Source organism: Syngnathus acus, chromosome 19 (genome assembly GCF_901709675.1).
Source record: "Syngnathus acus chromosome 19, fSynAcu1.2, whole genome shotgun sequence".
NCBI lineage: Eukaryota > Metazoa > Chordata > Actinopteri > Syngnathiformes > Syngnathidae > Syngnathus > Syngnathus acus.
The window spans coordinates 4,670,630-4,694,696 of record NC_051103.1 but is presented as its reverse complement, the minus strand read 5'-3'; the positions used below and the strand labels follow the sequence as shown (position 1 = coordinate 4,694,696).

The 24,067-nt window shown below is 42.4% G+C and overlaps 6 protein-coding genes across 12 annotated transcripts; 2 read left to right on the top strand and 4 right to left on the bottom strand.

Annotated features, from left to right (window-relative positions):
• Window positions 1–369: 369 nt before the first annotated feature.
• Window positions 370–4,865, bottom strand: scd (stearoyl-CoA desaturase (delta-9-desaturase)). The gene is made up of 6 exons (XM_037277693.1): window positions 4,715–4,865; window positions 4,263–4,543; window positions 2,845–2,975; window positions 2,564–2,769; window positions 1,955–2,187; window positions 370–1,754 (listed from the first exon to the last, which is right to left on the bottom strand). Exons 2-6 carry the CDS (start codon window positions 4,504–4,506, stop codon window positions 1,555–1,557), a joined length of 1,014 nt encoding a protein of 337 aa, XP_037133588.1. The 5' UTR covers window positions 4,507–4,543; window positions 4,715–4,865; the 3' UTR covers window positions 370–1,554.
• Window positions 4,866–5,805: 940 nt separating this feature from the next.
• Window positions 5,806–9,023, top strand: dnajb12b (DnaJ heat shock protein family (Hsp40) member B12b). Its single transcript, XM_037277388.1, has 9 exons — window positions 5,806–6,140; window positions 6,770–6,938; window positions 7,044–7,189; window positions 7,260–7,427; window positions 7,498–7,568; window positions 7,811–7,920; window positions 7,997–8,169; window positions 8,237–8,390; window positions 8,671–9,023. The coding sequence occupies exons 1-8, from the start codon at window positions 6,008–6,010 to the stop codon at window positions 8,356–8,358; spliced, it is 1,092 nt and encodes a 363-aa protein (XP_037133283.1). The 5' UTR covers window positions 5,806–6,007; the 3' UTR covers window positions 8,359–8,390; window positions 8,671–9,023.
• Window positions 9,024–10,396: 1,373 nt separating this feature from the next.
• On the bottom strand, window positions 10,397–12,214 carry ddit4 (DNA-damage-inducible transcript 4). The gene is made up of 3 exons (XM_037277396.1): window positions 12,071–12,214; window positions 11,317–11,479; window positions 10,397–11,205 (listed from the first exon to the last, which is right to left on the bottom strand). Exons 2-3 carry the CDS (start codon window positions 11,474–11,476, stop codon window positions 10,733–10,735), a joined length of 633 nt encoding a protein of 210 aa, XP_037133291.1. The 5' UTR covers window positions 11,477–11,479; window positions 12,071–12,214; the 3' UTR covers window positions 10,397–10,732.
• A 2,797-nt stretch (window positions 12,215–15,011) lies between these two features.
• anapc16 (anaphase promoting complex subunit 16) lies at window positions 15,012–16,175 on the bottom strand. 2 transcript variants are annotated; one of them, XM_037277398.1, is made up of 4 exons: window positions 16,069–16,160; window positions 15,726–15,870; window positions 15,370–15,444; window positions 15,012–15,302 (listed from the first exon to the last, which is right to left on the bottom strand). In XM_037277398.1, exons 2-4 carry the CDS (start codon window positions 15,865–15,867, stop codon window positions 15,193–15,195), a joined length of 327 nt encoding a protein of 108 aa, XP_037133293.1. In that variant the 5' UTR covers window positions 15,868–15,870; window positions 16,069–16,160; the 3' UTR covers window positions 15,012–15,192. The 2 variants fall into 2 exon arrangements, with proteins under 2 accessions (XP_037133293.1, XP_037133292.1); XM_037277397.1 differs by having other exon boundaries at window positions 15,065–15,302; window positions 16,050–16,175.
• On the top strand, window positions 16,108–19,517 carry ascc1 (activating signal cointegrator 1 complex subunit 1). 2 transcript variants are annotated; one of them, XM_037277389.1, is made up of 10 exons: window positions 16,108–16,223; window positions 16,271–16,422; window positions 16,500–16,603; window positions 16,682–16,779; window positions 16,873–17,051; window positions 17,120–17,253; window positions 17,323–17,442; window positions 17,504–17,628; window positions 18,316–18,389; window positions 18,665–19,440. In XM_037277389.1, exons 2-10 carry the CDS (start codon window positions 16,306–16,308, stop codon window positions 18,779–18,781), a joined length of 1,068 nt encoding a protein of 355 aa, XP_037133284.1. In that variant the 5' UTR covers window positions 16,108–16,223; window positions 16,271–16,305; the 3' UTR covers window positions 18,782–19,440. The 2 variants fall into 2 exon arrangements, with proteins under 2 accessions (XP_037133284.1, XP_037133285.1); XM_037277390.1 differs by lacking the exon at window positions 16,108–16,223 and having other exon boundaries at window positions 16,253–16,422; window positions 18,665–18,782; window positions 18,881–19,517.
• LOC119137855 (nuclear distribution protein nudE-like 1-A) lies at window positions 19,231–22,717 on the bottom strand. 5 transcript variants are annotated; one of them, XM_037277391.1, is made up of 9 exons: window positions 22,589–22,717; window positions 22,045–22,141; window positions 21,647–21,800; window positions 21,335–21,483; window positions 21,128–21,264; window positions 20,846–21,013; window positions 20,685–20,779; window positions 20,463–20,605; window positions 19,231–20,261 (listed from the first exon to the last, which is right to left on the bottom strand). In XM_037277391.1, exons 2-9 carry the CDS (start codon window positions 22,128–22,130, stop codon window positions 20,168–20,170), a joined length of 1,026 nt encoding a protein of 341 aa, XP_037133286.1. In that variant the 5' UTR covers window positions 22,131–22,141; window positions 22,589–22,717; the 3' UTR covers window positions 19,231–20,167. The 5 variants fall into 5 exon arrangements, with proteins under 5 accessions (XP_037133286.1, XP_037133287.1, XP_037133288.1 ...); XM_037277392.1 differs by having other exon boundaries at window positions 19,231–20,258; XM_037277393.1 differs by having other exon boundaries at window positions 20,879–21,013.
• Window positions 22,718–24,067: the final 1,350 nt, after the last annotated feature.

The following is a 24,067-nucleotide window of genomic DNA, read 5'->3' as shown; positions in this document are numbered from 1 at the left end:
AACTCAAATGATTGTGGTCCTTGATACCCAGATGCCCCCCCCCCCCCCCTCTGAAATTTTGGACACAAGCACTGCATTCATCCATCTATCAGGGGTAAGTTACAAAATAATGTTACACAATGTGTGCCCTCTTGCATGCACCAAGGCCTCCCTCACATTCTTCTCTGTCCTGTGTCAAACCATCAATGTCATTTTTAGGTTTCTTCCTTCGCTGGCAAGCTGTAAAACACTTCTAAGTAGCCTATTCAAATCAGTTTCTACAAAAAAAATTATTAAGAGTGTGACAGTTTATAGTTTTGCGCTCATCGTTTTTCAGCCTAAGAAAAAACCTTTTCACAAAATTCCCAATGGACACAAATGACACACGCCTTGAAAATATTGTGAACTTTATTCCCAAAATGAGCAGTTTGACAAAACAATTCAAGAATTCCAACCTTTTCGTGATCTTTGTCACTTTTGGGACGATGTAAATTTGGCGCGGGATCTGCTTGCGCAACGTGTGGCATCGCTAAACAGTTGGTACATTTGTTCTGAGCGATGCGGAGGGCAGAATTTTGTAAGTGACCTTTGATTAGTAATAGAAATTTTCCCCTCTCCCCCAGAGTTATACAAGTGCTACTTTTAATTGCAGTGCCAACTATGTCTCTGTAAACATGGACTTTGTTTGGTGGGTTTTTTTGTCGGGACAGAACGTGTAACCATCAGGAATGAATTCAAGTCATAAGGCATTTGGTAGTTTCCTGACTTTTGTAAAAGGGGGGAACGGGAGGGAACAAACTAAACAAGCGCTCCAATTCCAGATAGAAGATACGAAACGGGTTACAAAGGCTAGCGTTTATCCATTTCAGCCGGTACCAAAAAAAAAAACCTCTGCAACAATAAATACATAAATAAGACCGTAGAAGCATTCTGTAAAACCAGACACTCGAAAAAGGGGCTTGAGGTTAACGCCGCTCCCCGAGAACACGTACGGTATACCATCATCCTCATCATGCATGGATGGCCACATGGTCACATGACTCGGCTGCTACATCTACCGGTGGGGATGTTGCATGAAACGCCGCGTGAGACGAAGCGAAGCCACGGACGCCACGAGAATATCCAAAAACATCCACAAAGCGCACTGAAAAGGAAAAAAATAAAATCGGCACTAAATAAATGGCTTGATCGTTAAATTTCACAACAAAAGGAACCGTTTGGTTTCGTTGTCGATATATGGGGTCAAATGTGTGGATTGTCGTTTTTTTATCTTTTAAGCAACCTTTGAATACACAGCAAATAATTTTTTTTTTTATTCACTTCAAATCCAAAAAACATTAGAAAGTTGAGAGCTTAACTAGAATGTGTATATATTATTTTCTTAATTGGCTTCACAAATTTTAGTAACAGCTACGAAAAAAACACAAAAACAAGCAAAAATGTGGTCGCGGCCCCGTCGTGAAGCGACTTAAGACTCCACGTGGTGGATGAAGAGATGAAACGCCGTCCAAAAAAAATGACTTGTGGAGGTTTTTATTTTCCGTCTCAAGCTCGGCAAGGTCGCTCGTTTGGGTTTTAGCCACTGCGGTAGCTGCCGTCGCCCGTACGCTGCGCTCTCGCCAGCACCATCTCGTGGGTCACTCGTTTGCGGTCCTTGGCGAGGCCCAGGAGGCACATCACGTCGATGAAGCAGGTGGTCAGGTTCATCTTGCAGCCGAACTCGCTGGTAGCATAGTCGTACGGGAAGGTGTGGTGGTAGTTGTGAAATCCTTCTCCTGGACCAAAATACATTAGGACACTTTATGAGAACAGTAGGCTGATAAGAATAATAGTGAAATAAAAATATTCAAATAATGATGAATAAAAACAATCGCTGATTTGAAATCGATTCATTCAACTGCTCAAAAATGACTTCAAATGGAAAGCCCAAATCAATTTTGTGGAATTTAGCATCCATGTTTGTATTGTTCCATACCTATGGCGCTGAACGTGACAAACTTGTTCTCCCGGGGGTTGATGCTATGGTCGTACGGCCGGTTGCCCCACATGTGCGCGGCGCTGTTGACCAGCCAGGTAGCGTTGAGCACTAGTGTGTAGCGCAGCAACGCCGGCACAAAGTAGGCCACCCACAGGGACTCGCCCCAAAAGTACCAAGGCACGAACATGGGCACCAAGAAGCACATGAGCAGCACTGACAGCTTGTAGTGACTGTTGGGAGAAGAGAGATAGACGGCAGTGAATGTGTGCCATCCAAACTAAAAATCACATTTTATAAGTTTAAAAAGCAACAATTAACAATTTTGCTTTCGCTTAACCCCAAAATACTAATTACATAAAAATATCCCAAATCAAAAGCTCTTAGAATTGCTAATTTTTGTGACTTTCAAACTTGGCTAACTACATGGGGAAACAATCATTCTAAATGTTGTATTATCATCAATGAATGCATGTTTTTCTTATCCAAAGGATGCACTACCGCCCAAAAATTCGTCCCCACCAATAAGCGTGTTTACAAGCAACCATAGCAACACGGAATGAGATAATCCCCTCAAAAGCCAAGTGTTTTCCATGGTGAAGTACTCACTTCCTCTGAAACATGACCACCTTGTCGGCCAGCAGGTCATGAAGCTCCAGCTTGCGTCCCTTCTCGATGACATCGGGGTGTTTGCGCACCAGCAGCCAGCCGATGTGGGCGAAAAAGAAGCCGCGTACGGCGTTGTGAGGGTCGGCGTCCGTTTCAGAGTACTTGTGGTGGACCCTGTGATCGCGAGCCCACTCGTAGATGTCGTTCTGCCGAGCGGGGGGAAAATTTTAAGATTAACAACCGAAGCGTGATAATAGATTTGAATTATTTTGGGAGGGTACCTGAAAGGACATGGAGTTGGCCATGCCCAAGAAGATCCTTAAAGGTAGAGTGGCCTTGTAGGACCTGTGACTCCACAGGCGGTGAGCACCTGCCGTCACTCCTAAAGCACTTATCACAAAGCAAAGTGTGGCTGCAAAGAGACAAAATGCGCATAAATACAAATTCGTACCTCTCTAAAAGCTTTGTCTGAAAATCTGCAATAGGGAGGCAGCCTTTAAAAATATGCAAAATATTTTTGGGCTCATCAAATTACTCCAAACCGTATGTCTATTAATTGACAAAAATAATTATGAAGCCCTAGTCAAGTTATAAACTTTTTTCAAGTTACAAACTTTTTTTCAGGGGGGAGGTGTTAACTGTAGTGTTTTTTAAACACATCCAACTGAATAAGCGGCGGGCGCGTCAAGGCATGTTACGCAGTAGTGTGACCTGAGTCATATAGCACATGATCACTGTAGCATAATAATTTTATTCACTTTTCACAAACAGCTTCTGCAACGTGCATGTGGACATTTACTGGGGGGAAATCCATTTGAAGAAATAAATTTGTATTTTACAATATTAGACGATATTAGCTTCTGATAACTGAGCAAAAGATACTGCAACATTACGTTATTAGAATTAGAGCTCTTTCATGAAACATTTGGGTAAATAACCTCATAGATGTCAAAATCTTACTTGAAGGACCGTTTGAAGCTTTGGTTAAAAGGTGCTAAGGACCTTTGGAACCAAAGTCTAGAAAGCAAAGCTATGCCAGTTTGCATGAGATTACTTCCAGGTTTTTATTATTTCCTAAACACAACTTTGAGCAAAGTGAAAAGACTACGACGACTTCTTATGAGGTCTAGTTTCCTTCATTTGCTATGGATAATTTTTGATTATTTTTTAAACCTTACGTAAAACTCACACAACCAGTTTTATTGCCCCTGGGACAGAATTAGTTAAAAAAAAAAAAATCACCTGAAAAATTGGCAACAACATTACGCCCTATTTCAAGGTTCTGCTGTTTCCCACAAAGAAAAATTAAGCACGATATATATTATGCCGCTTTGTCATTAAAGTCAAGAGTGGGTGTTTTGACTTTTCCATTAATAATTCCAAATTTCCATCAAAGTCAACATAGTATCAAAGTGTTTTAATGGCCAGAGTTTGGTCATTCCAAGTTCCCTAAGGCAATTGGACTGAAATGGGACCGTGGCATTCACCTTTCACGGTTTCCACTGAACTACAAAACATCTACTGTCCCGTCAATGTTTAGTATTGATGAATAATGACGTTGGACATTCTTTTATGGTGTGTCTGTCTCAAATCGTGCACGTTGGTGCTATTAAACCAAGTTTTGTAGCATGCCGGTGTTAGGAACGGACGGAACACATGATAGTGAACAAACAATATGGCACGACAGTAGTGCACTTACACCAGAGCAGCGTAGAGAGACTGGCGCTGGGGATGAGGAGAACGCCGTACAGCGCGCCGATATGCAACAGGGTCATGAGGACGACGTTCCTCCATACGACGATCGTCGGCGGCTTGGGGCCTTGCTTCTCTTCGTACGTGTGGTCGAACGCGTCTTCCGTGCTGGAGGCCTCCATCGGAGAGCCGTTGCAGGATGCGGGCTGTTGTTGTTGTTGCTTCTCCGTTTGCTCCCCCTCCTCCGTCATCGCGGTGCTGTCGGTTTGCTTTGACTGCAGAAATGCTCTTCGAATCAAAAATACAAAATGATGACAGGCGTTAAGAGTGGTGGCGAGTCCAACGGAGGCAAGAGGCGACAGAGACGGTGATGCTCAGGCCACTCGGAAACGTTGCATAACGTCAGTATGACAGGCTCCTTGAAAACCAAGCAAGGGGGTGGGCACTTTAGCAACTCACCGGAAGCGGGATTAAAGAGGTCTTTGAAGCAGCGACAGCCAGACGATCGTCTTGTTTTAAACGCAAAATTAAAGAGAACGAGAAGTGTGTCGCATCAAAACCAAAAGGGATGGGGAAGCGCGAGGTGCCTCAGCGGCTCCCCCAGCCAATAGGCACGGAGCTCCCGCCCACTCGCCACTCTCTGAATGGCTGCAGGCACATCTGCTGTTCGCCACCACTTTGGCTCTCGATCCAGATGTTTAATCGTGTGCCCCCAGTCCCCCCCACGCACCCACTTATGCCCCACTGTCACAGCCCCGGAGTTAGATGTGGGAACGGAAAAGTTGGTTTAAATTGGGAACGGCTCCAACAGTACGTAAACGTGCATGCAAATTGACGTACAAGTTTGGTATACCTGCACGACCCAATCAGATTTGAAATGACATACGTACTGTTGCATTGTTTGTTTAAAATTTCTTTTTGGCATATTTTATTGTCAATTTGACCCAACTTCCTTGGGTTGTTTTGCACAAAACAGCCCATTTTTTTATCAAAACAATTTTAGTTTGGTAAAATGTCAACAGCATAATGAGAGGACTGTTTCAATGCAAATTAGAACTGAACCGTGAAATGTATTGGTCAATTAGTGCGGCTTAAACTGCTTTTGTGTTTTGTTTTGTTTTTTAGCATCTTTGGGAATAGCAAGGTGAGCAAACACTATTAAATCAACGTACAGTTGTGCATCCAAAATTTAGAGGTCAAAATAAGTTCACTTGTTAAGTTAGGTTCTCCCTGAAATTTCACCTGAACAAATATCCTTAGCTTTTTATGAATAGTACAAATAGAAATTGAAAATAAAATGATTAAATACATCCCAGTTAGAACAAATGAAATCAACTCAAAGAATGAATAATATACCTACACAATTATATGATCAAATAAAACAACATATAAACAACAAATAAAACAAAAGCGATAGCTACTAGTTTCACTATACCTTGTCTATGAATTCATTGGATCATTTTTAAACTCCTCACTGGGTGCCAACCGCTGTAAATTCAGCATTCTTTGACCTATATATATTTTTGAATATTTGTCTCCCTCTAGTGGACAACCTAATCCACCACACCATCGGTCATCCCTCGCTAACTGTGCTAACCCATTTCTTTAAATCCCCAGTTATACGTTTGAAGGGTTGCAAAAAAAAAGACGTCAACTCCACTGCGTTTACCAGCGTCAGCATCTGTATGACGTCACCATCACGTCGCTGTCGACTTCCGGTCCTGCTGCTAACCACCGAGGTCCACCACCACCATGGAGGTGAACCGGGATGAGGCGGAGCGGTGCATCGACATCGCCGCTGCGGCGCTGGGCAACGACCAGCCGGACAAGGCGAGGAGATTCCTGGAGAAAGCCCAGAGGCTCTTCCCCACCGAGAAGGCGAGGGGTGAGTCGAATCTGCTATCACTTGAACGCATCACCTGTTTTTTTTTGTTGTTTTGTTTTTTGCATGGATGTCGATGTGAACATACAGTATGATGTACAGTACATGTAAGAGAGGGGGCGCTTGGTATTGTAACACTGCAAGCTAAAGCTATCACAACCTGCAATGCACATAAATGCATATTTCAAAACCAATTCATTCAAAATTAGTGCTTGGACCAGAGGCCATTTTGGACAGTTCAGTTGGAACAAATCAGGTCAGGTTGTGGAAGAACAAGCTAAACAAATAAGCATTCCCAACCTTTATTAATTTATACTAAAAAGAAAAAAACGTTACCAGAGAGTCTGTTGGTAAATAACCAAAATAAAGAATTATACATAAATTACAAGTTAAAAAAAAAAAAAGTGACCCTTCCTGTTTATTTCACTTCGTTGCAAATATTTCTGAAATCCTAGTCTTCAATATTTACTGAAAATCTTGGCTATGAAATACCCAAAAATGACACAAGGTGGCGTCAAAGTCTTGGCTAATTGAAGAGTCGTCCATGTCTATAGTTTTTCCCCTTTGTGGAGCAAGATCAAGAGTGAACAAGACAAAAACTGTCCGCAAAAGCCGTTGTTGTTTGTCCATAGTGCTACTGAAGCTCATCTCCAAGAATGGCTTCACACCCAGACATGCGGACTTGAATGGAGACTCAGGACCTCGTCTACGACAGAACCAAAGTGACCATAGCAGAGGTGACGAGAAACCCTCTGAAACTTCAAATTCCTACACCGCGGAGCAGATGGATTCTGTGCGAAGGTATCTAATCAAAGAAAAGAAAATGCAAAAACAAGAAAAAAAAAGAAAAAGGATATCACTACTAGCACAAGACTTGTTTGACGAATCCCCGTGTTCTAATTGCAGGATCAAGAAATGCAAAGATTTCTACGAGATCCTCGGCGTACAGAAGGACGCCTCCGAGGACGAGCTCAAAAGATCATATCGGAAGCTGGCGTTAAAATTCCATCCAGATAAGAATCATGCTCCCGGTGCAACGGATGCATTTAAAGGTAGCGCGTCTTTTGATCAACTTTGCACAACCATAATAAATACGTTTGTTACTGTTTTTCAACTGAGCAGCCATCGGGAACGCGTACGGCGTGTTGAGCAACGCAAACAAAAGACGACAGTATGACTCGTGCGGTGAGGAGAAGCGGCATCCTTCCCGACAGGCAGAAGCCAACTTTGACGCGGATATTTCTCCTGAGGACCTCTTCAACATGTTCTTCGGAGGGGGTTATCCAGCAAGTGCGTCTCACCACTATCACCTTTCAAATTTCGTTGACCGTCTCATTATTCAGTTTGTATTATGATTTAGGTAGTAACCACGCATACACAAACGGGAGGATGCGTCAACAGAGGCCACAAAGAAGAGAGCGACCACGAGACGTGAGTACGCTTTGGACATCAGGAGGCGCTATTGAGTCATGTTTATATATACTTTGGCCACCAGGGGTCAGGATAATGAAGCTATTCATAATAAACGAGTAACTCAGCAAAGCTGCAGTAATAGGAGTTATTTTATTGAAAAGGATAAACAATATATATTCCTCGGAGAGCGACATGAGGCTTTTTGGGTCTAATTTGCAAGCTAATTGCCATGATCATCATTTTTGTTATTGTTTCCTCAGGGGGGCCTCGCCCTCTTTGTGCAAGTCATGCCCATCCTCATCCTGGTTATTGTGTCAGCTCTCAGCCAAATCATGGTCAAAAGTCCCGTCTACAGCCTCAGCTATCGCCCGTGAGTTAGAAAATGACAGAAGCTTTATATTGCCCCAGATTCGTCACCTCATATCTCCTTATCACGCACGTGCCAGGTCAGCAGGCCACACACAAAAGCGGCTGACGGAAAACCTGAAAGTGGCCTACTATGTGGCAGAGCACTTTCCCAAAGATGTCACCGATGGGAATCTCAAGCACTTGGAGCAGACGGTGGAGGACGATTATATCTCCAACCTGCGTAACAATTGCTGGAAGGAGAAACAGCAAAGTAGGTTGTAAATTCAAGAACCAGGTCGCTCCATTAGGTTCATATTTGCATTCTCTGTCTTGCGCAGAGGAAGGCATGCTCTACCGAGCACGCTATTTCGGTGACACGGATCTGTACCAGAGGGCGCAGAGGGCCCGAACGCCGAGCTGCGCCAAGCTGTCAGAGATCACCGCGTCCGTACACGGCTGATGTCGCCCTCGCCTTCCTCCTTATTTTGACAGGTAAGCATTGGATCTGTCGATTAATATACACCTTTGGGGTTACAAAAGTTGCTATACACAAATCAATTGTCTGGCGATTTGTGAAAGTGCTCGAAATATAAATATGACTCATAAAGGATGTGCACGTTTGGGATTGACGTCCATTTCGTCCAATGACAGCGGCCGATCCAGTGAAGGCGGAGCTTCATATCGACTTAATGATTTATGTCGGGCAAAAAGACAACAAAAGGAAACAATTATCTGTTTGTATTTGATTTATTGATCTATTTGTCTTTTCTAGGCTGACCTGGCTGTAAATATCAGCTTACCTTCTAGACAAGACAATTTGACATGCAACACAAGACAAAGCAGCGCCTGCTAAACCGGTTAAAAGCGACGAAGCATTGCGAAAAACGGTAAGGATTAGCTCTAGGCCACTAAACGAAACAGTTTCATGAGCCTGTGGCGCGGGACTTCTTTTTGGGGCCGTTTAATTTAATCGACAAGAAAGTTTGAGGCATTCTGCTTCAGTCGTACCTTGGAAGCAACTTTTGGAATCTATGCAGAAGTCATGGGAAAACACACACGTGTATTGTCCGTCACGTCAACTCCAATGTTGTCACTGATGTCTCCTACAGTAATGTGCAAAGGTTTTATGAAATGCAATATTAGATAAATTGTCAAGCCCTAAAAACCCAACGCTAACCTTTAACCACTAACAACCTACACCCATACACGGGCCCATCATCTCTTCTCGCATCTATTTGACAGAAGGTTATTCCAGAAGGCGACAGAAGGGTGCAAATTCCCTATACAACCGCCAATGATTCACATGCCACCGATAGCAATAGAAAATTTGTTGCACGTGTCTTGGCATCAACAACAGACGCCTGACTGAAAGCAACCGCCCCGCAAACAAGCATATGGAAATGTTTAACTAAAAATTAGGCCAGTTATCCAGAAAAGACTTGCAAAATATGCAAGTCTATCCTTAAGTATAGTAGAAACAAGGTGGAATGATAGTTGACATGTTACTATTGACTATTTATTAGCTTGCTACTTAAGCTTTACTGTCATTTAACCTCAATCAGAATTGTGTTATTCAGTTCTTTGTTCGTTTCCACCTGATCATCTTGTCCCCTGCCCTAACCCAACCTCAACCCTAACACCTAACTCTTAAATCCTTAACCCCTAACCTTAACCCTCTAACACAAACCTAACCGTTAACCCAACTCTAACCTTTGGGTTAATCACTCTTACTGCAAAAAAAAAAAAAAAGTCATTCAAATGAGTCTATTGGCGGCTTGAGACTTTTGCACAATACTTGTTTTTAATGTTTTTAATGATTATTTGGGTTGAGAAAAATGGTATGATAAGCCCCGCTTGAAACTCTTCCCACCATGTTTTTACTGCGCGATACGGGAAAATAAAACAAAAAGTGGAAATGCTCAACAACGACGTGGCCGCTTTGTGTTTCGGAGCTGAACAAACAAGAGTTAAAGCAAAGCACGCAGTCAGCATTTTTTTTCACGGCCGCAGCTGGGATCGCTGCTCCCCGCACGTTCACATTACTTGGCCGACGTGCCGCATGTGCTCGGCAGGAAGTGCGGTGTCATGTTCTCAAAAAGGCCTTCCTCCTGTGTCGCCAGGCAGATTTTGACTTCAGGTGGTCATAGTGGGGGTGAAGCGGACACACTTTCATTGTGGGCACGTCATCAATCTAATCCTAACTTATTATTATTTATACATGTATACACAGGCTAGAAATGTTTGATACCACTTTTTATATATATATATATATATGAGTACTTCATGAGTAGTCCTCACTAGTGTTTTGATCCATAAAATTTCCTAAAATATACAAATAATTTGAAAGAAAGACCAATATATCCCAATATAAATTTTCTTTATTTTAATTAAGCCAACCATCATCAAGAGTATATATATATATATATATATATGAGTGTTCAAAAGTGTGTTGTGCTTTAAAATCACTGATAGAATGCAGGAATAACAACAAGGACTCAATTTAATAAAAAAAATAATTTATTCTTTGCGTCTGTGAAAATACAAAAAGCAAAACAAAATTTGTGCAAACAAACTGCAATGTCATGAGTATTTGAATATCAAATAAATAAGCGTCCACACTGGTATGGAATGATGTCTGATGAGAAGCTGTTATGGCAAATGATATGGTTTTGTTTTCTGGGTTTTTCATCTTTTTTTTTTTTCTTTTTTTTTTTTTTAAATGACCATATATAGCTGCCATTTGGGCGGTTTCCATAGAAACTGAGGTACACACTTGAGAAAGCTTCACTCGTACCAGGTTGACATCCTTCTTTTTTAGAAGGTTACAGTCATCTTCAGCATTCCTCAATCAGCAGATCCTCGGAACAGTACAGTTTTTTCTTGATGACGCGGAATCCGGTGCTCAGCTTGATGGCTTGCCTTCCCGCTGGCACTTTGGAACTAAAAAGTCCTTGGATCTTGGGCCACAGCCCACCGGACTCTAGCCTTAGCACCAGAGTCAGTTGAAAGGTGGGCACCAGGTAGGGGTCCGCCGAGAGCTGCGCCACGCTCTCGCACAGTGCCCCCCGCTCCACGCACAGGTCCACCAGGGCGCCACGCAGGCCGCACGGCTCGCTGGCCGCCAGGTGCAGGAGTTCGCCCCCGATACGCTCCAGGAGCCGGTCGGGGATGAGGAGCTTGGCGCAGCGCAGGGCGCACGCCGAGTCCTTTGCCTCGCGCAGGCTTCGCTCGATCAGCTCCACCACCTTCTTCAAGACGGCCTCCTCGGTGGGGTCATAGAAAAGATCCTCCTCTGACAGGTCAGACGCTGTTGGGATCAGAAGGATAACGACATTAGAACCCAGACGGGGCGAGTGGAAAAAACCAACCCCGGAGTTCCCACTGAAGTCCTCAGTACCAAATTGCACGTTTTACCCACCTGAGTCAGAGAGGTCGCTCCTGCTGCTGTTGTTGGACCTGGACTCCATACTGTCAGTCAGTCTTTGCACCAGGTTGCCCCAAGATAGCCTCCTGGGACTGCTGTCCACCGGAGACGGGGGCAAGCTGCCGGTTTGCACGTTTGAGGCACTCGAATGCATCGCCTGTGTTGGAAAAGAGGCCACCAAACAAGAGGATGAGATCACTGTCGAATTTGCAGAAAGGCTAACAAAGGAAACTTGAGCTCTCAGAATGGAACTTAATTATGGAGCTCCTGGCATGGACATAGAATATTCATTTGTGGATGCCAAATAATATGCACACAAAATAATACAGATTCATTCATTTCCCCTTCCCCCCATGTCATGTCTGAGGCTCCATACTTATGATTTTTTTTCCTGCACGGTCTTTTGGAAAGTCACTGTACACTTTTTTTTAATCGCAGGATACAGAAGGATCAAATCTAAACTATACAACTCTGGAGTAAAACTAATTTTTTTTAACAAAAGGGATATTTTTAGGTGTTTTGACAATTTTCATTTCCTTTAGCTAAACGCTCCGAATGATACTATTTAGAATGCTGTTAACAAACCTTAAAATTATAAATAGCAAAAACAGAGAAACGGATCATTTTGCAGCGCATTTATTTTTACAGAGCTATCCATTTGAAAAATGAAAAGAAAAAGTAGCAGTATGAAAGTGCACAATGACTTTGCGAATACAGTGCAATCAATTTTTAATATCAAAGTCCTTACCTTCAATGACAAAGCAAAAATGTCAGTTATTCGGAGTTTTATTGTCTGCAGAAAGCAACCATCGGACAACTTCCTCGTACTCTCCTGTACTTGTCAACCAGCTGTCGAAAAGCTCTGCGGCTCCGGATCAACCCGCAACAATGTTTATATAGTCTCCTCGAAGCCACGCCTTCTTCGACGGCCTACCAACCAATCAAAAAGAATAGTCACGCCGGACACGCCTCCTAGCCGTATCTTGCCTGGTAACACGCCAGCGATGAACCAAAAAAAAGAAAAAAAGGGGGGCTCGTGTTGAATAGCATACCCCCGCTGCTGTGGAAATGTACAGAGACTTGCTTGGGCTTGTCGGTAACCTTTTTTTTTTTTTTTTTTTTTTTTTTTAATCTTTTGTTTAACATCCAAGCTTAGCGGACATTAAATGACAAAAAGTCGCTATCCGGTTAAGCTGGGAGCGTATACTGTATGGCTGCAAAATCATGACATCACCTGTTTTGCTCCTAAAGCATTACATCACATTTTTTCTGCTGCAGAGCCTCGAAAACAACACTGCAGCAGCTGCAGCTCCGGAAAATGACAATAAAACGCTCTGTTTTAACAAATATGCATGACATTACCGCTTTATGTTCATGATGCACAGAAACATGTCCATTCTTTTAATCCTTCTCAATTTACATTGCCAATCGTTGGTCAAATGTGACTATAGAATAATTGCTGTATAAATAAACATGAAACATTTTACATACAAATTGCATATCATTGCGTGTGTGGAATGTAACTAAGTACTTTGCAATTGCGCTTAAGCACATTTCGGTCTGTGCTTTTTTTTCTTTTACTTTTACCAAATTACAGGATTTGATTACTTTTGCCAGTATGTTTTTAAAACCTGACTTGTACTAAAATACAGTGTGAGTACTTTTGGCACCTCTGCTCTTTACCCCTCCAATTGTAGTCAAATTGTAGTAACAAAAGATTTCAGAAAATGAAAGTTGCCCTTCAGATGCTTTAAGACACAGGTGTCAAAGTCAAGGCCCGGGGGCCAGATCCGGCCCGCCACATCATTTTATGTGGCCCGCAAAACCAAATTATGAGTGTCAACTCAATGTTACTAGTTTAAATGCCAAAACTCAAAATTGTCTTTCCTCTTAATAACAATGAGATATTGCGATGATCTTTTGTTAAAGCCACACTTTCAAAGTGAATTAGAAAATTGTTGAACTATTTTTACTGGATTTTATTATGTGTATGCGATAATATAAGTCATTAATGGCCCCATGAGGGAAACCATAATGACATTGTGGCCCGCAACAAAAATGAGTTTGACACCTCTGCTTTAAGATTACCATTCTACAGACAAGGGACTAGTGCAGTAGTTCACAATCCTTTTTTACACTAAAAAAAATATTGTAGTCAACTAGACTATGTAACAATCTGTCTGTCTGTACAAATGGGATGTTCAACGTCAATGTGTACCAATGACATTGCATCAGCCATCAGCTGACTGCTCAAAAACATGTTTTGCAGCCTCTCAATGCCATAAAGATGACACTAGCAGCTGATTTGTTTGTTATGAGTTGCGCACGTAGCATCACGATGGTCAAGTGGTTTGCATGTCTGCCTCACATTTTTGAGGTTTGGGTTTCAAGACTCATATGTCATCCCTTCACTTTCCTCCCACATTTCCAAAACCTGGTGTTGGATTCATTGAAGACTGGTGTCATAGGTGTCAATGTGAGTGTGGATTGACTGGCGATCAGTCCAGGGTCAGATGGAAGATGTGCATTCACGGTGTTAAGTTGCAAAAGAGGAAGTTGTTGGTGTGTGTGTGTGTGAGAGGAAGTTGGGAGCAGTACTTTGGTGGGTACACGTGAGTGGGCGTGGCTGTCTAAACAAGACAAACACCACAAAGCACACTGCGTCCCAAAAGGGAGGGCGGGGGGGTTGGCCCACGTCTTAGTGTGGTGCGGCCCACTGGCGACCCCCCAAGATTATGTAGGTCAATCTTCTTCGAGATTTGATAGTCATACGGTATTTCTTTAAGGCATATACTTTACACTCCTATGTATGTACGCTCTTTGCCCAACATTACGGCATGTCTATCACAAAAACCAACATTTGAAAAGGGGTGTGAAGACTTTTCATATCCACTTTTTTTTTAATTTAGAGGACAGAATTATGTATTTTTTTAATTACCCCAACACACACACACGTTTCCACGTTTTAATGTGTGTGCACTGAGATTCCAAATTTGATCACATGAACTTGAGATGGTGAACTTTTATTTCCTGACGCCTGACTTGTTGACGAGCACGCCAAACTTTTGAACTCTCTCCCTGGGATTGAATTCTGACTGCGTCCAAAGGCGTGCCTTTGCCAAGCGCCTGGACAGTTTTTCTCCAAGTACATTCTGTACGCTCCACACCCTCCTCACTGTGAATTAAAAAACACACACGCTCATTCACTAGGAGGAACAAAACAGCGTGTTTGCTCGCTGTCAACACAGCACGTCTGCTGATTGATACGAGACCCGTGACGTCACACTTCGTTCAACTAGAACATGTTTGTGAAAGAGTGCAGTTAAACTCAAAATAACAAACAGCTGACACAAAGAATGTACGGCTTTTAATTACGTGCATGAATGGATTGTTTGTGATGGCTTCTGTGTCACGCGCTCATATTATTGTTGGGAAGGAAAAAAAAAAGTACAAATACTTAGTTACTGTATGTTGAATTACTATTATTCCTTCCCTGAGCATGCTTGCGATTGTACTCATCTCAAATCGTCGTTCCCTATTAAAAGGAATGGAAATGCCATTAATTCATTCATTCTAGCCTCTCCCAAAATAAAAATGTTTTTTATCCGGGAAAATAGCACTTTTAAATATTCTATGTTACCGAAGCCTATGAATAATCAGAATGTAAAGAATTAGACAGTTTATACAATCCTCTTTTTTCCTGACATTTTTACTTCCTACATTTTAAAACTTTTTACCTTCAACAAGTACCTTAAAGAACAGAGTGTAGATACTTTTGCCACCTCATTTTATTAGATAAATATTTTTATTTCCAAAAAAAAAAAGTCCTTGTTTTCTCCCCTAAAAAGGCATCTCAGTGTTTACTTTTGTTTACGACGGCGTGAATCCCAGGAGCTGTTCGATGGGCTTGTACCGCCACTCATCCGCTTCCAGCTCCTCCACCAAGCTAGCCAGTTTCTCCATGCGAGAAACTTGTTGATCTGCCGGGAGATCAACAGTCAGCCAAAAAAACAATAACATATTTAGTGCTGTGTTTCAGTCACATACCGTGTTTGACCTGCTTCAGTGCCGACGCCACTTGGTAGCTGAATACAGACTCGCACAGAAACCTGTCTGAGCCGTCTGTAAAAGGGAATACAAGAGAGTTAGGCAACTTGTACATTGGTGTAATGAGCAAGTTCCGGATAAAGTAAACTCGAGCCCTCACACGTGGGCAAGGAGAGCCAGTTGCTGATTCGGCTGAACATTTGCAAAAAAATGCTGTAGGCTACAACTCACATCCAGCCTCACAATGAAATATCCCAGACTCTAGCACCTTATGTCACTTACTTACTTAAATCTTTTATTTATTATTTTTTTAACAAAATTCCTACTGAGCAGATTCACACTATTCCTCTACAAACCTTCCATCATTTCACCAGCTCCTTTTGGGTAGGTGTACAGGACCTTCCTGGGAGGAATGAGTTCCGAGGCGCTGAACCCCGAACCGGTCACCGAGCTGCCGCTTACGCCTCCGGCCGAGGAGGACGAAGAAGACGCCGCCATTGCCTGTGCAACATTTTTTGGAAACGCACTTGTCACTTGCATTGCAATCGGACGTCACTCAATGAAAACACCAACGTTAGCTCGCTTAGCATTGGTTAACGAATAAAGCAGCCGATCGTGGATATAGCAACATTATCACTTTGTTAAACATCGTAATTTGATCATGTTTCAAAGAAACTTACACCCAATGCGCGTGATAACCTGGAAACTTTGACGTTAATCCGCCCAGTTGATGCTGCCGTTTGTTTCGCTGAAAAGATACCTCAGCTGCACTTTACGACAAAGTCGGCCGTTTACGGCAAATAACAATATGGCGGCGATGTTGACGTAGCAACGAGCACAAATTCAAAACAACTTAAGATTTCGTGACGCGTTTGTATCGCGTAATTTACTTGAATTGCACTGCTTTACTCTGCTGGGATAGCTTTTGTTAACAAAATGGACGTTTTACGCCCTCCTCTTATTAATATAAATGGAAGAATATATCGAAGGAACGTTGTTCAAGAAGAACAGTATGAGGAGGAAGAGGAAGATGTCGCCTACATGGGAACACCTGGTAGGTGTAACATGCATTATGAACTCTGGGCGCAAGTAATAAAAAGTAAAAATTTGTGGTTCTTATTTGTCATGCCGTGAGCGAAGAATTCGAGGCAGAGGAAACATGTGATGCTCACTTGATTGAACAGACTGAGAGAGGATTCCGATGTGCCATCGACGTGCCAACTGTCTTGTACAAGTGAGTCACACAAAAGTATAAAAAACACACCCAAAGCTCTGAGAATATTCATCTCTCTGATTTGTCCTGTTCCGACAGATACATCATCGGTAAAAAGGGAGAAACTCGTAAACAGCTTGAGTTGGACACAAAAACGTCGATTAACATCCCCAAACAAGGTGTGGAAGGACAGATAGGTATGACCATTATCGGCGCCTCACTGGAAATTCTGTTTTGAGAAGTCTAAAAGTAATTATAATCGTAAAAGTAATTTATTTTCATGTTTTCAGTCGTCACAGGGCCGCACAAAGCTGCAGTCTCCTCTGCCATCACGAGAATCGAAGTCCTCATTGAAAACTTCCGGAAGAAGCAGCCTTTCACGCACTTCCTGTCGTTCCCCCTCAATGACCCCAAAGTCCAGAAGGGATTCTTGAAGTTTAAAGATGATGTCTTGGAGCAATGTTCACAGGTACAATAAACACAGACTGCATGTGAAAGGTATTTATACTTTTTATTTATTCATTTATGATCGCATAGGACCACGGACTCGATGAAAGCATCTTTCAGAACCCGGCAAAGCTTCACCTGACTGTCGGCACACTCACGCTGTTGGATGACTCGGAAATTAGGAAAGCATGCGAGCACCTCCAGAACTGTCAGAACTTTATCAGGTATGTTTTTGATTTGTGTAGAGCTTTAATGAATGAAAAAAAAAAACATTTTCTGATTTTTTCCGTCAGGCACATCACAGGAGGAAAGCCTCTGCCTTTACAGGTGGCAGGCATCGAGTATATGAACGACGACCCCGCCATGGTGGACGTCTTGTACGCTAAAGTCAACGTGACGGACGGCTCTGACAAGTAATGGAAGTACCTAAAAAAAAAAAAGTAATCTTCTTTGTATTCAAGTTTACTGCTACAGGTTGCAGGTGATTGCGGATCACCTGGTGGAGTATTTCGTCTCTGTGGGCCAAATGACACAAGAATGGGACAGAGTCAAGCTGCACGCCACTGTGATCAATACCCTGTTCAGAAAAGACACCACTGGTACATCACATTGGCAATACCACACACGGTTTTTCACTATAGCTCTCGGCAATGCTTTAAATGGTTGGAATCAGTCAATATATAATCTTACACTTTATTTCTATACATATCTCAGTCTTTGTATTTTTTTTTTTAAGGATTGCTTTGGTAACATTCTTAGGAAATCACAATGCACTATTTTTAGAACCGAGATTAACGCTTATGCCAAACGAAACCAAAACAAAAAATTTGAACAACCGACAACAAAACATTTTCCCCCACTTTTGAGGGCCAACGTATGTATATAGAGATACAATTAATAATATTAAGTAGTATAATAGTAAAAAAAAATAACTAAATCTTCAGCATGTTTTCAACTGTCGAGCTGCAATGTCGAAATTTCGCCAGAGACATTTGTGGCATCCGCATGCGACCGCAGCATGTTTTTCCAAGTACTGACAAAGACTCGATTCATCTTGGCCTGGGATCAAGCCCTCCCCACCCTCCAGATTTCCCAAGCATTTCCCAACATGTTTACCAGCGCATGGTCAACGTCAATTATGGTCTAAATTCCAACCAATAGAACTAACCTTGATTTTGTGCCCACTGCATCAGCGTGGAAGCAAGTCGATTTAATGCCGTGTTGTGTTTGGAAGTCTGATCCCAAGCTCCTTGTTTCACATTACGTTTTTTTTTTTTCCTTTCCAGTGGAAGAGGCCAGCGGGTCAGGAAGACATGGCAAGAATGAGCGAGAGGCATTTGATGCCAGAAATATATTAAAGGTTAGAGAAAAATGCTGTAATAAATTTCATTTAGAATTCAACCATTCCTAAAGTTATACAGGTGCAATGATAAGAGAATAAAGTCATAATGTTATCAGATTAATGTTTGAGAAAATAACCAAGGACAAAAGCATCGTGTTAGAACAAATCTTTTTAAAAAAGTCATAATGTTAAGAGAATAAATGGTACAACAATAATTATTTTCTCTATTCTATTCATTCTCTAGTCCACAATTACGTATCCCAAGCCCTTTTGTGTGTTGTTCTCGAATGCAGACATTTGGAGCTTATCATTTCGGAGAGCTGGATCTGAACACGGTGTCACTGTCGCAGCGATATTCAGCCGATTGCATGGGCTACTACGCCTCTGCAGAAAGCATCAGCTTCTCCTGAGGTATCGTTTGACAGACTCTTCCAAGCCTCGATATGGATTTTTTTTGCCAATGTTGGGGGACAGCAAATCTTATGTTTCCCCTTCTCATAACCATCAAGTGGGCTGCCACTGAATAGAAATGTGGAATTCATGCAAATAAAAATCATGCCAATATCAACATAACCTCCTTGGCAGAGGTAAGTGAAATCTAACTGTGATTTGTGAGCTTGATACAAACTATTTTGATCCCTGCTGTTGGCTTCACCTGACGGCCCACTTGGAATTGTTATGTGACCCACATTGAGTCCCAACTTTAGCCTTCAGCTGTCAGCAATGAGTAGTCTTCATTAATAAATCTCAGCAGGGTAAGTCACACGTCTGCGTTGAGAACGAAGCCCTCTCCGTCATAAAAAAAAGTTTTTTTATTAAACAGTTAAATGTCAAAAAAGGAATTTAGGACCCATCAGGATTCAGTTTCACCGATTTCATTTGATTAATAAATAGTGCAATTACATCACAACAGGTCGACAAATCACAAATGGACACTCATGTTTAATGTTTCCTTAGAAACTAGACTCATTGGATATCATTGGTGACCTCAATGTTTGTTCACCCAGAGCCATCTTTATTGACAAAATAGAAACACACCAGGAGTTTGTTACTGGCTTTGTCAAATAAAGATTTCTCTTCTTTGCCATCCTTTGTCCAGAAAAGTGCCATATACATCTGATGCATTATTAGTAGCAGTATTGTATTAAAAAAAAAAAGTCATGCTCCTCAAACGGGACCCTGCAAGTATCGCACTGTGATCCAATTTAAAATGAGCTATCCCTTTTACATATTTTGGATTTTTTCAGTTTCTTGTTGAAAGATTTGCATTTCCAAATGAGCAGAAGGTACGCAAAGTTATGAATTCATTAAAATACCAAATCATTTTGGAAAAAATTCTTAATTCAATTGAATATTTCCCTACATTTTTTTTTAACAAATTTACTGTTCAATCACTGACATTTAATGAACACTTGTGATAATTCCAATTTTAATTAATTACACATTAAGTCACACACATACATATATATTATTTTAGTCCATCATAGCCATTAACTGTTTTAAGTGGATGAATTGGTTTCCTGCCACCTCTAAGTGGAACGTAAACGATCAATATGACCAAAAGTGACACACATTTGAACAAAAGGTAAATAAAATGAAAAAGACCACCTCTCTGTTAAGACTTTAAACATCTACAATCCTCAATAAATAAGATAGTTAGTCAGGAAACACTCCAACGCGCATGTGAACGCTCGCTTTGACTTATTGCCGAGTGATGAGTGAACACATTTGCATATCAATTTGTCTCGTGGTGCTGTGAGGTCTTTGTTGGGGGTCTGTAGTGGTTGGTACGGTGTTCAAATTGTGAGGGGCACCAAGCTGGCAGAAGAGGCAGCGGGAGGGACCGTGATGACTGTGAGGGTCCCTGGATCAAGGCTGCTTGCCCCTCTGCTGCAAAACCAAAATGAAGTTCCGTTAAATATCCCTCATTTCCCATTAAAAACGTACCATTCAAAGTATTTCCAAATTCATCCTCTTAACTTCCCTAGTAGATTACCCAGAAATGTTCCACCCTCTGAATTCTTTTTTTTGTTTTTTTTTTACTCATCATCCCGTCACACACAAAAAATAAATCAAAAGAGACTCACTCACGCTTTGTCCAAATAGGTGATACGCAGTGACTGGGAATATGCGCTATTGGCATTGAGGATGTTGCCATTGTCCAGAGCGTAGTTTTTCTTGGCCTGCTGCTCTTTAGCCAGATTCCTGCACGCAGCTAGTTTGGCCTCCAGAACCTGCCGGACACGAGGTTTGTTATGGAGAGGACCAATAAAACAAATTTGAGGGGTTTATAGAAACCCAAAAGCAACTTACTCCGACTTTTCTCAGTAGGTCGCTGACGATGTTGAGCGCTGATATCCGTGCTGATGGAGTCAGTGGTGAGTGACTGGTGTAACTTGTGCCAAGTCCTGCAAAAAGAACCGTGTCCCATTACTTCTGTCCAAAAGCTGCAAAATATGTGAGGCTGCACAGACCTGTGCCGTCTGCGAGGAGCGCGTTGTCCAGACCTTTACTGAGAGGCGTGGCAGGCGTGGAGAGCGACGGTGAGACCATCTTGACGTCGTCATGCGTGGGAGAGCCGGAGTCCGATGTCCGGCTCACGTCCGCCTGACGTTCACGCACTGCAAGCTCCTGACGCAAGTCTGACCAAACACAAACCTTCATTAATTAGTCGAGGTAAAGATGAAGAACTTCCGATTTGATTTGATTTATTTTTTAGCTTAATCATAGGCGACCCCCTCCTCCCCAGCTCTCACCTCTGGCTTCATCTTTGAGTCTCTGAACGGACTCGAGAAGCGACTCCTTCTCATCCAACTCGCTCTCCAGAAAGGCGTTCCTCTCGATGGCCTGGTTCAGACGCTGATCAAAGTTCTCCAGGGACATGATGGTCGCTCTGAGAAACAAAAACAAAACCACACGGTCAGAAGCAAAATACAACGCTGACCAGCAAAATGTTTCCAGACCTCTTGGCTCGTTCCAGGTCATCGTTGGACTGTTCCAGTTCTCGCACGTATTTGTGGAGGTGCTCCTTGATACTGCGCGTTTGCACCAGGTCGTCCTCCAGAACGGATATCTGCTTGTAGCTCTGTGAGTACTGCTGCTCCAGCCTCTCCTAACATAGCATATTGAGTAGCCTCATACATTTTTCATGTTTCTTGTTCTCAGTTGTGACCAACATTGATAAACAAAATAGGCAGAGTGGGTACAATAAAGCCCAGGCATTCACAACCAAGGCTTGTGATGAAGATATTCCAGATATCTGGCTCCGCCTTTACCTTGAGCGACTCCACGTCGTTCTTCAGCCTAAGGTTGTCTGATTGGAGGTCCTTCAGGCGATGCTCGGCCTGGCCCAGCTGAGCTTCCAGTTCAGCTTCCAGCTCCCTGCTGCCCTCCTGGAACTCCAGCAGCTCCTCGTGAGCCTCCTGGTAGCTACCGGCCGACAATAGAGGACACACGCGGACAGACAAAAAGAAAGATGTCACGCTAAAAAGAACATTCTGATGAACAAAGGCGCATCTGAAAATGGAATCTCCTGGTGCGATGCATCTGTCACATCAGCAAGAACATAAAGCCTGCTCTCCTCAACTGACAAGAAGTAAGCTGCAATTAAACTCCACATTTAATCATCAAAAGCTTAAATAGGCAAAAACTCACAACGTTACGTATCACATACTTTGCCTTATACTTGACGAAGAGCGCTTTCCAAAAGTTGATTTCCTCATCCTTGGAGGAGAATTTAGGTATCTTGTCCGCTTCCATGGCAATCGCATCTACGCAGGAAGGAAGTTATCTCTATTATCTATCATCTCAACTGGTTAAAAGGGTCTAATGAACGATTAAGATTTAAAATGAATGGAGACATCTTTGCATTCACTGTACATATAGCCCAGTAAGTAGTTCGCTCCATACAAGGTGTATTATCCACTCATTTGACGTCATAGTGCCTGACACAGATTTAGCTCAGACGACGATTAATGTTTAGAAACATGTGATAAGCAAATATAAAGAAAACATAAGCAGATATTCATCTCAAGGCATTATTGGGAGTGAATCAAATCACAAAAACTGTGAAAAGGCATGAGGATTACTGACATGAATCGACACGAAGGCAAAACGTCAAACATGGCTGAATCATTTCAAAAGCAATCCACCGTGAATTGTTTTAAACAATCGCGCTTTTACCTCGATGTAAAACAAGAAATAAGTCGTCAGTTTACCTGCTGAACATCACCTCATGTAACGAGTTATTTGTCATCTAAATGAGATATTTATCGGAACATTTAGCTCGAAGCTTGTGAAAATTGTGGAGATGCTTCTTGCTCGTTGAGTTAAACGGTAGCTGGCGAGGATACGAAATGCAACATTGGCGCCCCCTGCTAGTCATCCTTTGCAAGTGCGCTACTTGGACAGGGAGCATATTAGATATTAACCGATAATAATTGTTCAGGTTTATAAAACACCTTGTTTTCTTTGTCCTAATACAAAAATATATAGGCGATCCCTATGTTTATAAGAGCTTTGATACATTGCTGCGTGTGAGTCAAATATACGATACGTGCTGGAACCTACGATGACGTCATTACACGGTCCGTGTCTAGATCATACAGATTTTAAAGATCGGGACATGAGTGGTTATTTGATTTTCGTTTTGAATTAGAAAACCCGAAATTAAAATACAGCTTGCGCTGATTATTCTCCAGAACAACTAAGGAAACGTCTAATAACAGTTTGATATTCGATGATTAATAAATAAAATATAATATATTGATATAATAATTATTATTATTTCTCCAACAAAAACAGTATTGGTCCGTGTCTTTTTTGGTGATTGGATATTACATTTGGAAGCAGATATTAAACGTGGAAGACAACTGGTTATTAGCTATTTAAAATAGAATCACCAAAATTGGACTACAGTCTGAGGAAAAGTCATCTGTTTGGTTTTCAATGTTTATTCTGACAACAAAAATTGAAAAAACAGAATTGGTCACTGATCACATGTCGCATGCTGACCAGGAGATGGCAACAGCGTGGCACCCAAAGTGTGTGTGTGTGTGTGTGTGTGTGTGTGTGTGTGTGTGTGTGTGTGTGTGTGTGTGTGTGTGTGTGTGTGTGTGTGTGTGTGTGTGTGTGTGTGTGTGTGTGTGTGTGTGTGTGCGTGTACGTGTCTGTGTGTGACAACAAAAAGCCAACGCAGGGCAGGCATCATGACAGGTCACCTGGTGGCGCTAGTGTGCAAAGCGCCGTTCGACATGCAGGAGAAGAAGTTTGCCTTGGCTCGGTGGACGTGACGTCAGACCCTTAGGTTAATTGAAAACTGGTGTGCACCAGGGATTTATCAAATACAGGTGAAGCAAGATAGCGCCCGACCACGTGGCATTCTCTCAGGTAAGCGGGCACACGAGCAAATGTTTGTCGTCCGTTGCCGTTTGTCACGACGCCTTTTTCCTTGTTGCAGGATTTTCGCACGCGATGGACGCAACCACGTTTGAGGTTTGAGCGCAGCGCGTCTCAATCACTTGCCTTTGCATCATTTTGCAGTGTGACGAGCGGCCAACATGAGGCGGGTGCAGATGCGGCGAGGTCGGGTGGGCAAAGCAGCCAACATTTAGGGGGAGAGTATGACTTTGTTTTTCCTTTTGCGCTTTCTTTCCCTCCCTCCCTCCAATTTTTCACTGGGTGTGCACACTGTCTGC